At 55.5% G+C, this 15,089-nt stretch overlaps 1 protein-coding gene across 2 annotated transcripts in view; it reads right to left on the minus strand.

Moving 5' to 3' along the window:
* Nucleotides 1–12,661, minus strand: part of SLCO2B1 (solute carrier organic anion transporter family member 2B1) — a 49,826-nt gene extending 37,165 nt beyond the window's left edge. The window contains exon 1 of one of the 2 annotated variants that reach the window (XM_014855867.3): nt 12,348–12,661. In XM_014855867.3, the coding sequence (XP_014711353.1) occupies nt 12,348–12,363 (16 nt within the window). In that variant the 5' untranslated portion in view covers nt 12,364–12,661. Of the gene's footprint in view, nt 1–4,031; nt 4,172–12,347 lie in introns of those variants that run through there. The other variant, XM_014855868.3, reaches the window with a different exon arrangement.
* Between the last annotated feature and the right edge of the window lie 2,428 nt (nt 12,662–15,089).

The raw sequence follows: 15,089 nt of genomic DNA on the forward strand, positions 1-15,089 counted from the left end.
TTCAGTCTGTTCCTTCCTCCTAGGCAGAAGCTGCTGACCCGTCACACACACTCTGAGCAGTGGACCCAGCGGTAAGGTGCACAGCCTTAGTCCTGGGCCCATGTGAGACATCTGTGCTCCCGGAGGCTGAGTCTGGGTCTGTCTGGCTTAGGCTAGGATCAGAGGTCTGGGGCCAGGTGTAGGGTCAAGGCTTGATCTATATCAGGCATAAAAGCTTTTCCCGGGGGTAGTTACCAACACCCCAAACGGCATCACCCTGCGTGTAATCACAGAGCCGACCAGCCCAAGCCCCAAATCACACCATCAAGCTGTGTTGCTGGTCAGTACAGAAAGGGCCCTCAGAGTTCATCCATTTAACTCCCTGCACTGATAAACTGAGGTCCCAAGCTGGGCAATGACTCAGGAGGCAGAGCTGTGGCAGAACCTGAACCCTTGTCCCCAGTTACGCTTGCCGGTTTTCTCCTATGGTGACCACGGGAACCATGTCACTCTGCCACTCACTGCAGTGAGAGGAAAGCTGAGGCCCTTCAGAGGCATCTCCCAGGGTCTCCTGACGCCAAATCTCAGCGAGGAGCCTGGAAGTCCAGCCTTGGGAGTCTCCACCCCTCTGCATAGTTAGAAACCACCTGCATCTCCTTGGCCTTCCTCCCCTCCTGGGGCCCCGCTTCCTGCGGAAGCCTTCTCCATTGTTTCGTGTACCTCTCAACCTGGCAGGAGTTTCCCCCCATTCAACAAGATCCTTCTGGAGCCTAAAAACTGACCCAAGGACACTTCTGACCCAGGGAGGGGGGTGGGGACTCGCCCTCCATCTCCAGACCTGGAAGGCAAACTCTGGGAGGTGCTGAAGAGGCCTGGAGCCTCCACAGTGAAGGTTTTGTGCTCCTCACACAGGGTAACTGGGAGCCTGAGGGATTTTTTTCAGTTGAGATACAATGCACATACCATAAAATCCACTCTTTTTAAGTATACAATTCAGGGGTTTTTAGTATATTCAAAAAGTTACACACCATCACCGCTATCTAATTCCAGAACACTTTCATCACCCCAGTTGGAAATCCTATACCCATTGGCAGTCACTCCCCACTCTTCCCTCCGCCAGCTCCTGGCAACCACTAATCTGTTTGCTGGCTCTCTGGGTTTGCTTGTTCTGGATATTTCACATAAATTCATACAAATCAAATTTGGCCTTTTGTGTCTGGCTTCTCTCACTTAGCATAATGTTTTGAAGGTTCATCCATGTGGTAGCATGTCTCAGTACTTCACTGCTTTCTATGACTGCATAGCATTCCACTGTATGGATGGACATACATATATATATCTCACATTCTGTTGATCCATTCATCTGTTAATGGACATTATGAACATTCATATGCAAAGTTTCATGTAGACATACATTCTCAGTTCTCTTGGGTAGACAGCCAGGAGTGGAACTGGGTCATATGGTAACTCCATGTTTAACTTTTTGGGGAACTGCCAAACTGTTTTCCAAAGCAGCTACACCACTTTATACTCCCACCAGCAGTGTATGATGGTTCCAATTTCTCCCCATTCTTGCTAATACTTCCTATTGTCTGTCTTTTTGGTTATAGCCATAGAGTGACTGTGAAGTGATATCTCACGTGGTTTTGACTTGGGTTTCCCCAATAACTAATGATGCTGAGCATCTTTTCGTGTGCTGATTGGCCATTTGTCTATCTTCTTTGTGGAAATGTCTACTCAAATAGCTTGAGGAATTTGACTGAGGAAATGCAAGTGTGTGTGTGGCTGCCGAGGAGTCCCTTTTGGGGGCATAAACATTCAGAGGAAACAAGGAGATATGGAAACCAAAGCGACACCTGATGGAGGAGAGGTTGACCTAGCAAGGGGTTGGGCTAGTAAAGGGCCGTGGGCCGGACTCACTTTGAGGGAGAAGAGGAGGGGAAGGAGCTCACCCAGAGGAGATTGACGGGACACAGTCTGAGCCCCAGGTCCCCTCACCAGCAGAGACGGGTCACATACTGTAGCATAGATGCCGGGCTACATGCTGTCTATGCAGGTGAGCCTTTCTGCGCATCCTCAACATGCCCATGACCTCTCCACAACTCCATGCCTTTGGTGCTTTATTTGGTGCTTATTTTATCATCCCTGTGCTTCAGATGAAGACACTGAGGGTTAGAGGTGACCAGTGGACTGGTTGACATGGGTGCAGGACTTCAAGCCTGGGCGTTAACCTCAGCATCACTTCGTGCTCCTTGCACAGGTTTGATGAGGGGAAGAACCACAATGCTCTTCTCTGTCTTGGCCCAACCAAACCTACCCAGGTCACCTGAAGGGCAACAGTGCCCACCCACCTAGGGGACAGGCCAGCCAGGTGATGGGGCTGGAGCTGAGGCTAGAAGGGCAGAAGTCACTGACTTGGAGCCCCAACTGTGAAAGAAACCCAGAGGATGGGTGAGAGAGGGGGACAGAAAGTCGGTGGATCAGCTCAGAACCTCCTATCTTCCCATGGCCCAGTCATCAGCCTCAGCCTCGTGTGGAGGAGGGAAGCCCTGGCCCCATGCCCCAGGGCTCTGAGAGCAGCTGTCAGTGCATTGGGTGGTGAGTGGGTCACTGACAGGGGCTGGTCAGGCAGCTTGTCAGTTCCCTGAGCCCTTCCTGTGGGCTGAGGCCTCTGCTGAGGGGCTGGCAGCAAACAGTCTGACTCCCTGATTGGTGATAGCACTCCCCCTAGAAGCAGGGTCCTGAGTCCAGGGCTGTGTGCCCTCCTCACAGGATGCCTCTGAGGCCCTTCCCATCCTTCTGGTCCTGACAGCAGAGGGGGCCGCTGTGGGAGTAGACTGGGGCTTGGATGGCCTGTGGGAGTGAGAGGAGGGGCAGGGAGCCAGGCCCCAGGAAAAAATCCCAGCCTCTTAGTCCCTTTCTCTCCCAGGTGGTCAACCAAGTTTTAGGGCCCCAGGTAGACCAGATGGTTCCAAGGGCTGGGAGCCCACAGCTCCAGAGCTGGCAGGCAAGGGGTCTGTGTGCCCGTCAGTGGGTTACGTGGCTAGTGATTCACACAGATGCTCTCATGTCCAGCAGCTGGTAAGTCGTTGGTCTGGCTGTCTTTCAGGAGACCTGTCTGTTGTGGCTGTTGGTTGGCCACGTGCCCTGCAGCTGCTCAGCAAGTGGGCCAGTCACCCTGAAAGTCCGCCCAGCTAGAGACCTTGTTTACCAGTTCAGTCAGAGACGCTGGAGGCCTGAGAGGCAGAGGGTATGCCTCTAGCTACCCCTCCACGGACAGGAGTCGGCCTTCCCCACACCAGCTGCATCCAGGGTGATGAAGGCCAAGGTTTCAGAGAGCAGCCTGACAGCGAGGGCCGCCTTTCTCTGCCTGTTATTTGCTGGAAAGTTTCCTGCCTCCTCCAGCCACCTCCCAGCTGCAAACAGCAAATCCCAGACAGCTGTGGGGCTGAGTGTAGGTTTCAAAGTCCTCAAAGCCGGGTCTGAACCCTGGCTCCCTGCATCTGCTGCGTGAGCCCAGACATGCCCCTCCGTCTTTCTGAGCCTGTTTCCTCATCTGTAAGGTGAGGATACAGCAGCTACCTCAAGGAAGAAAGGCATGTAGGGTGCCTGGCCCAGGCCTGGCTCCCAGTTGGCCCCACTGAGGACCACTGCCCTCCCCTTTCCTGAAGAACCTTCAAGTACCTCTGAGGCTACAAGGCCCAGCTGAACCCAGCCCCTTCCACGCACACCTGGCTCCTCCAAGGTCACTTCTCCCTCTGACAGCACCATCCTTCCGACTCTGGGTTCTCTCTCGCCCTGTCATCCAAGCCTCAGCCAACCACAGACCTGAGGGCCTGGATCCATTCCCTCCGTGCACACTCACTAGCTTTGGCGGCACTTGCCCCGGTCTGAGCGCCCCCAGCTGCAGTCCTCTGCGTGGCCTTAGACCAGTAGCCTGCTGTGTCCTCATCGGCAATGGCAGGACGGAAATCCCTGCTTTCCAGCGCAGAGGACCAGAACCTCCACCCCACGGGCGGCCCGGACGCTAAAAGCCCCAAACCACACCTTACCGTCTACATTCGCTTGACTCTGCAATTCCACTGTCTTCGTTAGGCTTTTTTCTTTTTACTCTTCCCAGACTAACCAGCCCAAGCCAATGGCTTGATTGTTCTTATGGGAACTTCCTGAAAGATGGATCGACTCTTCAGGGGGAACCATCGACAGAGGGTGCGCCCTCGATTCTTTGACTCTCTGCACCCCCAAATCCTCCCCCTTGCTGTTTCCACCAACAAATCTGGACTGTGGGGTCATGATTCTCACCCAATCCTAGTCCAGCCTCTCTCACCCACCCCCTCTCCTCACTGAACGGCCGGCCTCAAAACACACTCTCAATTCTCAACAAATATTGACCTTTTCTCCCTGCTCTGAGACACTGCCAGAGCTTTGAGAAGAGGTGTTGTCCCGTCTCGTGGTAGACAATACACTTCGTCTTATCAACAGGCTGTGTCAGTAATGTGTGGGGAGGCAGCACGACACAATGCGTAGCCCGAGTGCAATGAACGGTGTTTCCTTCCCCATCAGCCTGCCAGTCTTTCTGTCAGCTGTCTGTCCTTCCACAAACACCCCGCCTGCCTCCATACTTACTTTGTGACAGGAAGGAGCATTGCCACACCTAGAACCTGAGAATCTGGAGAAAGCTCAACCCCAGAGGGCTGGGGAGGTCAGGGGGCTGGGACACCCAGCTCTGGGTCACCCTCCCCCACTACAGGAAGTGGCCCAGATGGAGGAGTTTGTCCTAGGGGCTACTATAGACCCAACAACACTACGTGCTGGGCTGGGCACACTCACTGGTCCTCCTAGCAACCTTTTGAGGTAGGTGCTGTGACTCTGACAGATGAGGAAACTGAGGCACAGAGAGGAGAGATGACTTATCTAGGGTCCAGGAGCTGGTAAATGGCAAAGCATGGGCTGGAACCCAGATCTGTCTGACTCCTGAGCCCCCAACAGCAGCCACAAGATGGCGGCTGCATTGATGGCCTTAGAACAAATGAAAAACAATCCCCACGTAGCCATTTCTTATTCTGGCCTGGCCGCCTGTGAATTGTCAAAGGTGGTTATATGGTGACAGTCTAGCATTCCACCAGCTGATTCTTTAGCTAACCAGTCAGTCAGTCAGTTCATTGTTCAGTCAACACCCTCCTCTGATGGCCTCAGAGAGCGCCAAGTCGGGGCAGGCAAGGCTGGAAAGAGAAATGCAGCGAGAAGGACATGTGGCCCCCAGTCCAGAGGACATGAGTGTGGCGAGAGTTCAGGACTCATAACCAAGGTCCAGATTTGAACTTTCAGGAGGGATGTGCTGAGAAACGCCCGAGAGGGCCTGGGAGAGTTCTCGCGTCCTGAGGGCAGAAGAGGAGTGCCTGGACCAAGGAGGGGCAAGGCAACGACACTGTCTCTTCAGAATGTTCTGGCCTGTGCCTCAGCAGAGAGAGCAAGATGTAGGATCACTTAGACCTGGTGTGGCCTTGGGCCAGCAATTGGACCTCTGAGCCTCTGCAAAAGAGGAATAATAAGACTCTCTTCTCAAGCTTGCATGAATCACACAGGACGATGTCCTTTGTCCACCACAAGATGCCTCACAAGAGTCAGTTTTGTCAGCTTTCCATCCCACCTCGCCAGGGAGGGAGTCTATTTGAGGTCTGACCACCAGGCCTCAGAATAACTTGTTTTCCCTCCTGTGGGTGACTCAGCCCCAGCATTGCTCTCTCCCTTCCTCCTGATCCCTGAAGTGGCTCAGATCCCTCTGGATGCCTCCCTCTGCTCTCTTGTCCCCCCCGCCCCCCACCCCACCCTCCTCACCCACCACAGGCCAAAAAGGCCTGTACGTTCCAAGGCCTTCTTGGGTTTTTTTTTTTTCTCCTAATAATTTCCCTGTACAAGAGAAGGGAAGGCCTTCCCCTCACACCTGCTACCACACACACTTTGCCGAGGCCATCAAAGGACAGAGTATAAGGCAGAGATGGAATATGAGGTAGAGGTTATGGCTGAGAGGCCCTGGCCCAAGACACCATGCGCAGCTGCATGGGCTGTGCACCATGAGGTGAATGGCGCCCCCTGGAGTTGTGCACTGCATGGTAGTCCTGCGTGGGGGCACATCTAACTCCTAGACATTTTTGGGGGCCTGCACAATGCTGGCTCGCCGAGAGTTTTTAAGTTAGCTGCTACTATTTAAAAATTGGGAACTATCACATAAAACTCCAGATTTTTGTTTTTTCTTGACAGATTAGCAGATCCAGCAACACTAGGCCTGCGTTCCCATACGGTAACACTCAGCTGGTCCGGGACGCTGGCCTGCACGTGGCCATTTGCCATGTTGAAGGCTCTTTGGGGGAGCGTGTCTGGCCCACTTCATGGACCCTCCTCACCTGCCTGTAGGCTTCCCTGTCTGCAATCCCACAGCAACACTGGGCCTGGGGAGCCCACTGGACAGGAAGCCAGGGCTGGTTAACCCTTTGAGGCGTGAGGAAACAGGGCGAGAGAGGCTGTGACTTGCCCAGGGTCACCACAGCGGGTCAGAGCTGGTCTCTGCTGGTTTGGGAATGAGAACGAAGATTAGTTCCACACACTGACAGCTCTTCGAGGCAGGCTGCTGGGGCCCCAGAGGCAATTAGCCCCAGTCCCTGCCCTCGGGGAGCTCCCATTTGTGTGTGACTGTGTATGTGAGTGTGTGTGTGTGGTGGGGCAAACATCTAACACAGACTCACAATAACAGGTGCTCACTCTGTGATACAAGAAGTTTCAAGACTATAGAAACACAGTGGAGAGGCCCTAGTCTAGATCGGAAGGTTCTGGAAGGCTTCCTAGAGGAAGGAACATCAGAGAGAAGGGCAAAAGTATGAAAGAGCAGAGAACGCTCAGGGAGCAAATAGTCTAGAAAGGCTGGAGTGCTGGGGTCAAGGTCGAGGGTGAGGCTTCAGTGGTTGGAGGGGCTAGGAGCCTTGAATGCCAGGCTGAAGGGCTGGGCTCTGTCTGAGCCCAGTGGTAAGGTCCAATCTGGCCTCCTGAGACCTCCATGCCTATGAGGGGAGAGTGGAGAAGTCAGGCTGCAGACAGAGACCAGGGAGAAGGCAGGAGTGGGGTCCAGGGGAGAGAGTGATAATGGGGCCCAGTGGGGAGTAGGGATGGAGAGGAATGAGCAGATATACCACCGTAGGGAGCGGGGATCAACAGGGCTTAGTGAAAAACCAGCTGTGGGGAGTGCAGGAGGCCAGGGGTCCTGGAGGCAGGGGAATGGAGTTGGGAGAGGCCCAGTTTTCTGTCTAGGTGTCCCACCATCGAGGGCCAGGATCGTATGGTGTGGTGAGGTCAGCCTTAGATGTGGTGAGTTTGGGGTGGCAGTGGGGCAGCCAAGGGGAGATTCCTAGGAGGCTGTGGGCTCCAGGAGAGCCCACGAGAGGCTGTGGGGTGGAGCCCAGCCTGTGGGCATCTGGGAGACATGAGTGGAGAGAAGGTAACAGAAGCCACAAGTGGGCAGACTTGCCCAGCGGGAGTGAGAAGCCCCACCGTGAGCACCAGCTGAGTAGAACAGAGCGAAAGGGGAACTCACCCTGGAACTGTGTTCAGGTGCCACGGTGGGCGGGGTGGGGGCAGTGTCACAAAGGAGTCAAGATGTTTCTGGAAAACCGACCAGACTCAGGCACTAACACACCCACAGCCCGAGGCTGGGAAGGGCAATATTCCCAGCAGCAGATATTGGGCAAGGCCCCCCTCATGGTGATGGCACGCACCTCTCTCTGGAGGTGCTGCGGTGGGAGGAGGCCAGCCTCGGCATGGCCAACCCTGCCTTGAGCACCTCCTACCTCCTGGATTGCCCAGGGTTCCCTCAGCCTGCTGGTCTCCCTGCCCAGCTCCTGTGGCCCATGCCCACTGTCTATCCCTCCATAACCCCCTACTAGGTCAGTTCCCTCCGCCCTTTCCCTGGGCCACAGGGCTGGTTACTCTCCTGCATCATTTATGTCCCCCTCTTATCTGCCCGATTCGGGCACGAATGCCCCGGGGCAGAGGCTGCCTGGTCCTGTGTTGGATGGACCATGTCATGTCCCTGCTTGAAACCCTCTAGGCCAGAGGAGTTTGGATTCAAATGTTTGTTTTGCCTTATTGTAGCTGTGTGACCTTGGCCAGCTTGTTTAGCCTCTCTGAGCCTCAGCTTCCTTCTCTGGAAGTGGGAGAAGAGGGCCGTCTCACAGCGTTTTTGGCAGGATTAGAGGAAATGCCCTGCCCAGTACACTTCAGTCCTCCACAATGGTTAACCACATCTCCCTCAAGAAGCAGCGCCTGGGAGGCCTGCAACAGCTGGCCCTCAAGCATGCGACTGTCTTCCCAAGAGACCACCCAAGGGTCCTGCCAGGAGGAATTTCCCAAAGATGACAGCCAAGCCCAAGACCGGAGACCCCCCTGCCTGCATTTGACTCTTCCTCCTCCAGAAGCCCCTCCAGGCCACTCTGGGAAGGGGAGCACTTGGCCCCACCCTGCAGCGCTCCACCCCAGCAGGCCTCCCCCGCCCGGCCTTCTCTTCTCCCTCATTCCGTTTAGCTCAATTCAACAATCGTGTTTCTAAGCTGGGTCAGGCCCTGAAAGATGAGAAGTGGTTTGCTGGAAGGATGGACGCTCCAGGCGGAGAGAACAGCATGTGCACAGGCTGAGGGTGGAAAAGAACAGGATGAATTTGGGGAATGGCGAGCATCTACTGGGGCCAGAGAATAACGTTTAGTAGGGGTGGGCGTGACCTCCTTGAGGTGTCTAGCAGGGGTGGCAGGAGGCCTGCTGGGGTGGAGCGCTGCAGGGTGGGGCCAAGTGCTCCCATTCCCAGAGTGGCCTGGAGGGGCTTCTGGAGGAGGAAGAGTCAAATGCAGGCAGGGGGGTCTCCGGTCTTGGGCTTGGCTGTCATCTTTGGGAAATTCCTCCTGGCAGGACCCTTGGGTGGTCTCTTGGGAAGACAGTCGCATGCTTGAGGGCCAGCTGTTGCAGGCCTCCCAGGCGCTGCTTCTTGAGGGAGATGTGTGTAGGGGGGAGGAGGAGGCCAAGCACTTTCTGGTGGTTTCCAGGCTGGGTCAGGGACCCTGTGCTGGGACTTTCTGTTCCTGGTTCTGGCCCCAGTTACCCCATCTAGACCCAAGATGACCCTAAAAAATGATGAGAACCTGGGGGGAGGGTGAGCCCTGAGCCCATAAGGGATGCAGGCCAGTGTCCTTAGGCCTAAATGTGGAGCCTGAGGCTCAGAGATAGGAGGCATCGGCCAAGGCCGTGTCACCTCCCCCAGCCACTAGTCCCAGCTCATCTGCTCTATGCTCACGTTTACTCCCTAAGGGCCCCATTGTGCCCCACCTAGCACCATATCAGGAGTCTCCAGTCCTAGATTAGAGGCTTCCAAAACAGCTGGAGGGAGGGAAGGAATGTCATGGGGGGCTTGGAGAGGAAGGAGGACTTATGCACTCAATGCGCCACCTCTGCCCAGCCTGTGTGAGTTCTGGGGCCTCAGGAATGGATCAAATCAAGCCCTGCTCCCAGGGAGCTCCCAGGCTGGTGAGGCGGGCATTGTTCTCTCTCCATCCTTTCAAGCATTAGTGCTTCGGGCTCTGGGCTGCAGCCCCTGAGGGGTGGCAGGGACCAAGGTTACTTCTTCCGCACCCCCAGGGTGTGGCTGAGGCCCAGGCTGGCACCTGGAGATAGCCAAGGCCCCGTAACACTGATGAGGAGACCCGGCCCTGCCCCTACAGAGAGGCCTCTGCTCCACGGCTCCCTCTAGAGACAGAAGACAGGGCTTCTCAGCACTGAAAGGGACCAAGTGACTGCCTTGGCCAACCTGTCCATCTACTGCACAGATGGAGAAAGGGAGACCCAGGAAGGGACAGAAGTGGACTGGGGAGTGGATGCCTGGCACCCAACTGTGGGGTTTAGGCAAGCTCACCAACTGGTTCACAGCTGCTTGTGTTCTGGCCCAGCCGGCAAGTCCCAGCTGGGAGAAAATAACTCAGCCTCCCCCTGCCCACTCCCCAGTTGTAACACCCAGAGAACAGCTTGCTTTGCCTGGAGCCAGTGGAGAAGCACCCAAGGCAGGTGGCCCCTCACCAGTGTGAGGTCTGCGGAAGGAAAGGGGAAGCCCCAAGGGCAATGGCACAAAGAGGAAAGAGCTTCGGCATCAGGCAGATCTGGATTCTGGCCCCCACTCTCCTGCTTGTTTGCTGGGTGACCTCGCTGAGTCACTTGCCCTCTGAGCATGTTTCCTCCCCTTTTATAAAGCGTTAGAGCTTGTCACTGCATTCTCCTAAAGCCAGTGATGCAGAGCCGAAATTTGAACCTAGCACTGCTGGTTCTTTCCCTCGCCCCACCTGGATGGGCTCACATTTGAACCCAGAAAGGCCGGAGAGAACAATAGAGGCAACACCAGGAAAAGGAAGGATGAGCCGCAAATAGGGGTCAAATAGCATACGGGGGAGAGGTGACTTTCAGTTTGGAGAATCCCTCTGGAAGGCTTCCTGGAGGAGCTGGTGCTCGGAAGAGTTGGAAAACAGGGCAAATTTCCCCAGAAGGGGATGTGGGCAGGTGCTTTCCTGGTGGAGGTAAAGCTGAGCAAAGGTGCTGAGGTGGGAGAGCACGTGCTCGGAATCACCAAAGGGGATGAGAAGGGCCTTGGGAAACCATTTTCTCCAGCCCCTCCCCCACAGACAAGGAAGCTCTGCCTGTTGCCTAAGGGCACGTGGTGAGTTGACGGTGGGGCCCCGCTGGGTGCCAGATCTGACTGCCCCCGGGCTGGGACAGCTGGCCCCTCTCTCTGGGGTTGGGAGCTGAGCCCAGGACTCTTCCCAGGCTCCAGGCTCTGTATCCTGCCTGACTGAGTTCCCACATTCCTCAGAGCGCCCTCACACCAGAAAGGGAGAACAGGGGAAACCTGGCCACCGCTCAGGGCAGGGCTCAGGAAGCCAGGCCAGAGGTGGCTTCTGGTGGCTGGTGGGCAGACACTGGGGTCAGCCTCCTGCTGTGTGTATGGGAGGTAGGGGGCAGCTAGAGAATATTGCAGAGATGAGCTCTGCAGAGGTCAGAATAACAGTCTTGGGGACAGGAGACAGGGGACAGATGCAGTACAGCCAAAGTCTTGTTTCTTCCATACCCATAGGATCATCAACCCTCCCATCCTGTAGCAAGCCAAGGTGGATCCGGAGTTTGGTTTGTCAGTGGTCAATCTCCAAATCAACCCACCCAAATCTGACCTCATTGTCATCTCTCCTGCTAGGCCCCCAGAGGAAGCATCCACTCCCACCTTTCCTGCCATGTCACCATCCCCAAGTTATGGCTGCAACACAGCTGTGTCTGCCTGCTCCGCCCATGAAGCCCTGACTGCCACGCTCAGGGGTGCAAGTCTGGCCCTGTCTGAGTGGGTGTGAGTCTAACTCAGGCAGCGGAGGACAGGCAGCTGGAGGAAGGCCAGAGGTGATGGCCGCAGGGTGTCCAGCCCAGAAGGCCACTCTGTCTAAACACCCTTTGTTTCTTCTACTTCCCTCCGCCTGCCCAAGAAATGCTCAGCTGGGCGCTCCGCTCCCAGAACCACCGCCCTCTCCACATGGTGCTTTGGCCAGGCTCCAGGCCTGGCTCCTCAAGACTTTAAGACATTTCCCCTCTGGCCTCCTCTCCACCCCACGGCCAACGCATGCACAGAGGTCTCTGCAGGTCTCTCTCTGACTCCACTTCTCTTCTGTGCTGATGTTCCTGTTTCTCCGTCTGCAGGTCTGTCTGTCTGTCTTTCTCCTTCTCTGTCTCTGTCTGGTTCTCTCTCGCACTGTCTCTGCTTCTCTTTAGTGCTCCCGGTCTCTCCTGCAGCCCTCTCTCTGGGCTGCTCTCATTTCCTTCTCCAGCATGCTCCTGCAGACACCTGTTGGTCCTCGTCTTCTCACTGTTTCCTCCTTCCATCCAGGCCTTTGTCTGACTCTGCACGTCTCCGAACTTGCTCTGTCTCTGACTATTCTTCTCTCTCTCTCTGTTTTTCTCTGCTTTGTCTGTCTCTATCTGCTGTCTTCAGAGAGGGAGAACAGGGGTGGTGAGGGGCTCGGGAGCCTCCCTTTCCATCACCCTCTCTGTCTCATCGGAGAGGTTAGGCTGGGTTCCTTGCCTCCAGCTGAGTAAACAGCGTCCCTTCCTGCCTCTCAGGGCATTCACTCATTCATGCAATGTACCTTCACTGGGTCCGGCCATATTCCTGACTCTGTGTAGGACACTGGGGGACCCCCTTCTCCACCCAAGACACCCATTTTGGCTCTGAAGCCTCTCCCTCTACGCTGGGAACATGGTCCCCAGACTCCCTCCCAACACCCCTCCCTTACTTCATCCACACTTACCTATCCTGGGTCCCATGACCACTGCGTGCAGTGAGTTCCAGCCCCTATTGCAGTTTCAAGACAGGAGCTGAGCAGGAGAAATGGAGTGAGACCTTATCGGGAGCTCCTGGAGACAGCAGCCGCGAGCCACAGCGCAGGGCTGTGCGAACGTGGGGACTCCACACGCTAGGCTGGTGCCTCTTGGGCCACGCTGGATAGCAGCCACCTCTCCCAGGTTTGGGTTAGGAAGTCCTGTTCAACTTGACCCTACTCTCCAAGCGCCTGTCTCCCTCGGTCACTTGTTCCTTCCCTCTCTGTGAATCCCTCTGATCTCTGGCGGGGGCAGCTGGGGCAGAGTTGAATAGGAGGCTGGGTTTGTTTAGATCCAGCCCCACTGATGGGAGGAGGCTGCTGTCTCCCCCGCTCAGCCAGTTCCTTCCAGCCTCTTGGCTGGGATATTTTCTCCTGCTCTGTTGGCAGTGGAGAGGCGGGAGTAGAGGGAATGTCTTGGGTCTCCTCAAGCCCTGGGATCGTTCAGTCCTGATTCTCCAGTCTCCTCACTGTGTTCCCATTCTTGATCTGAGCTCCTCTCCCACTAAGCTCTTGTCCCCTCACAGAACTTTTGTCACCTTCCATGAGCCCCATGGTGAGTCCCTGTTCCCCCACTGCCATCCTTCACTGAACCACTGTCCCTCTTGAGCTCTCATCCTTTCTCACTGAACCTCGTCTCCTCTTTGAGCTCCAAGGATCCAGAGCAAAGAGGGACTCTGACTACTGGAATCACAAAGGCCAGCCCGCCTTGGGGAGACTCCATCTCGGTGATGGGGAGGGGAGTGCAGAAGAGCAAACATGAAATTCGCAGTTTTCTGGACTGAGGACTGAGGATGGAGGCCTTGGAGCCAGACAGACCTAGATCCCATCTCAGCCCTGTCAATCACTGGCCGAGAGACCTGAGGCAGGTCCCTGCACCTCTCTGAAAGTCAGTTCCCTCATCTACAAAGAAGGATAACATTCCTCACCTGCGGGGCTGCTGTGTGAGTTCAGTGAGCGAGACAGAAGCCAAGCCTGAAGGCCTGGGGTTCCGAGAAGGGAGCGGCTGAGGCGGGGCTCCAAACAGGGTGGCAGGAAAGAAAGCCCAGCTGCCCCAGCGCTTTCCCACCTGAGGCCCTCCTGCTGGCCCCTAGGTGAGTTATTTATGCCATTTCACAGATAAGGCGTTGATTCTTGGAAACTGCCCAGAGCTCACCCAGCTCGTCGTAGGTGGGACCATGATGAACTTTGAACCTCTGATACTAGAATCAGGTTTTTTCCTCCAACCAGGCTATATTTTCTGAGGAAGACCTCTGGATTTCCCCAAATCCAAGACACAGAAGTGAACCTGACCCAGATCCAGGACTAGGGTCTTCGCATGCAACGGGGGTGTGGGTTTGAGGTCCCACTTTTGGGGTGCTATGCTAGAGAAATACGCATCAGCCCCACTTGGCTCTCATGGCTGTGTGAGGGTGTTAGTAGGAAGCGGGTAGTATCTGAAACAATCGCAGACCAGGCTGGCACAGGGTAGGCACTCAATAGATGCTTTTGGGTGAATGAGTCTTTGAGAAATCAGATGTGTGAATGCGTGAACACCGCCCTGGGGAAGGTCAATGGTTGGCTTGGGTTGATGGAAAGACCAGCCCCTGATCCTGCTTGAGAAAATCAAATGGAGTCTCTCTAAATCCTTCAGACTGAAGTCAGCACGGCACATCCTCACAGAGGTTGGCAGAGCTGCAAACTTCCAGAGTGCAGGTGCACGGCTGAGACAGGGAAGGTCCCTTTAGACCTTCTGGAAGCTCAGTTGCCTCCATCTTGGCCTCAGAGGCTGACGACGTTCTACACCTAGATTGGTCTGGGTACGTGCTAGGACCAGCTTGCTGGCTAAGTTCATCTCATCAATCTTTGAGTGCAACAACGCACAACACCCCACAGGGCATGGAACATACGGGAACCTCAGGCAGGAGTGGTCCTCATTTATCACCTCAGCCTCCCTAGGCTGACAGAACCTGGTCCAAGAATATTCCGGAACTCAGCTGTGGAATTGGAGCAGGGGCCAGGTACCTGGGAGCCCTGGGACTTAGGCTAATGCTTGGGCTAATCCTGCCGTGAGGTCCAGGTGGCCCAGGCTGGAGGTTCGACCAAGCCAGTCTGCAAGCATCCTTGCCACTTGCCAGCATGGTGTTTGCTGGGCCCTGTGCATTTTACACAGTCCCACGATGTGTGTGGATCGCATCCCCATCTGTGGATTCCCGCAGTGTGCGAAACCTGACTTCTTTTGGAGAGTCCCATGCTGTCGGCAAGCCTGGCATGGTTTGCAGCGCTCTGTAGCTTCCAGGCTGCAAGTTGTTCGCACAGTCCTGGGTCTCATGCCGAGCCTGGCGCTGTTCGTAGAACCCAGGGCTGTTTGCAGAAGCCAAGCCCTCCTCCCCCTCTTTATGTCAACCCACGTAGGGAAATGCCTTTTTGCAAACCAGGCAAAATTAGAGACTTCATTTTATAGAACTCTCTGAGTTTGGGTACAAGGGAAGTCCTGGGCTCCAGACTAACGACCTCAGTTCTGGTGCCAGTTCTGTTGTGACCTTGCTCTGGGACCTCGAGCAAGTGTTTTCTCCTCCCTGAGTCTCAGTCTTCTCATCTGTTAAATGGAGATTGTGACATCAACCCGCCCCCCTTCAGGACTGTCGGGAGGACCGCTGTGAGGATGCCCAGGAGAGGGGGCAGGGGCGCGAA

Source organism: Equus asinus, chromosome 20 (assembly GCF_041296235.1).
Source record: "Equus asinus isolate D_3611 breed Donkey chromosome 20, EquAss-T2T_v2, whole genome shotgun sequence".
Lineage (NCBI taxonomy): Eukaryota > Metazoa > Chordata > Mammalia > Perissodactyla > Equidae > Equus > Equus asinus.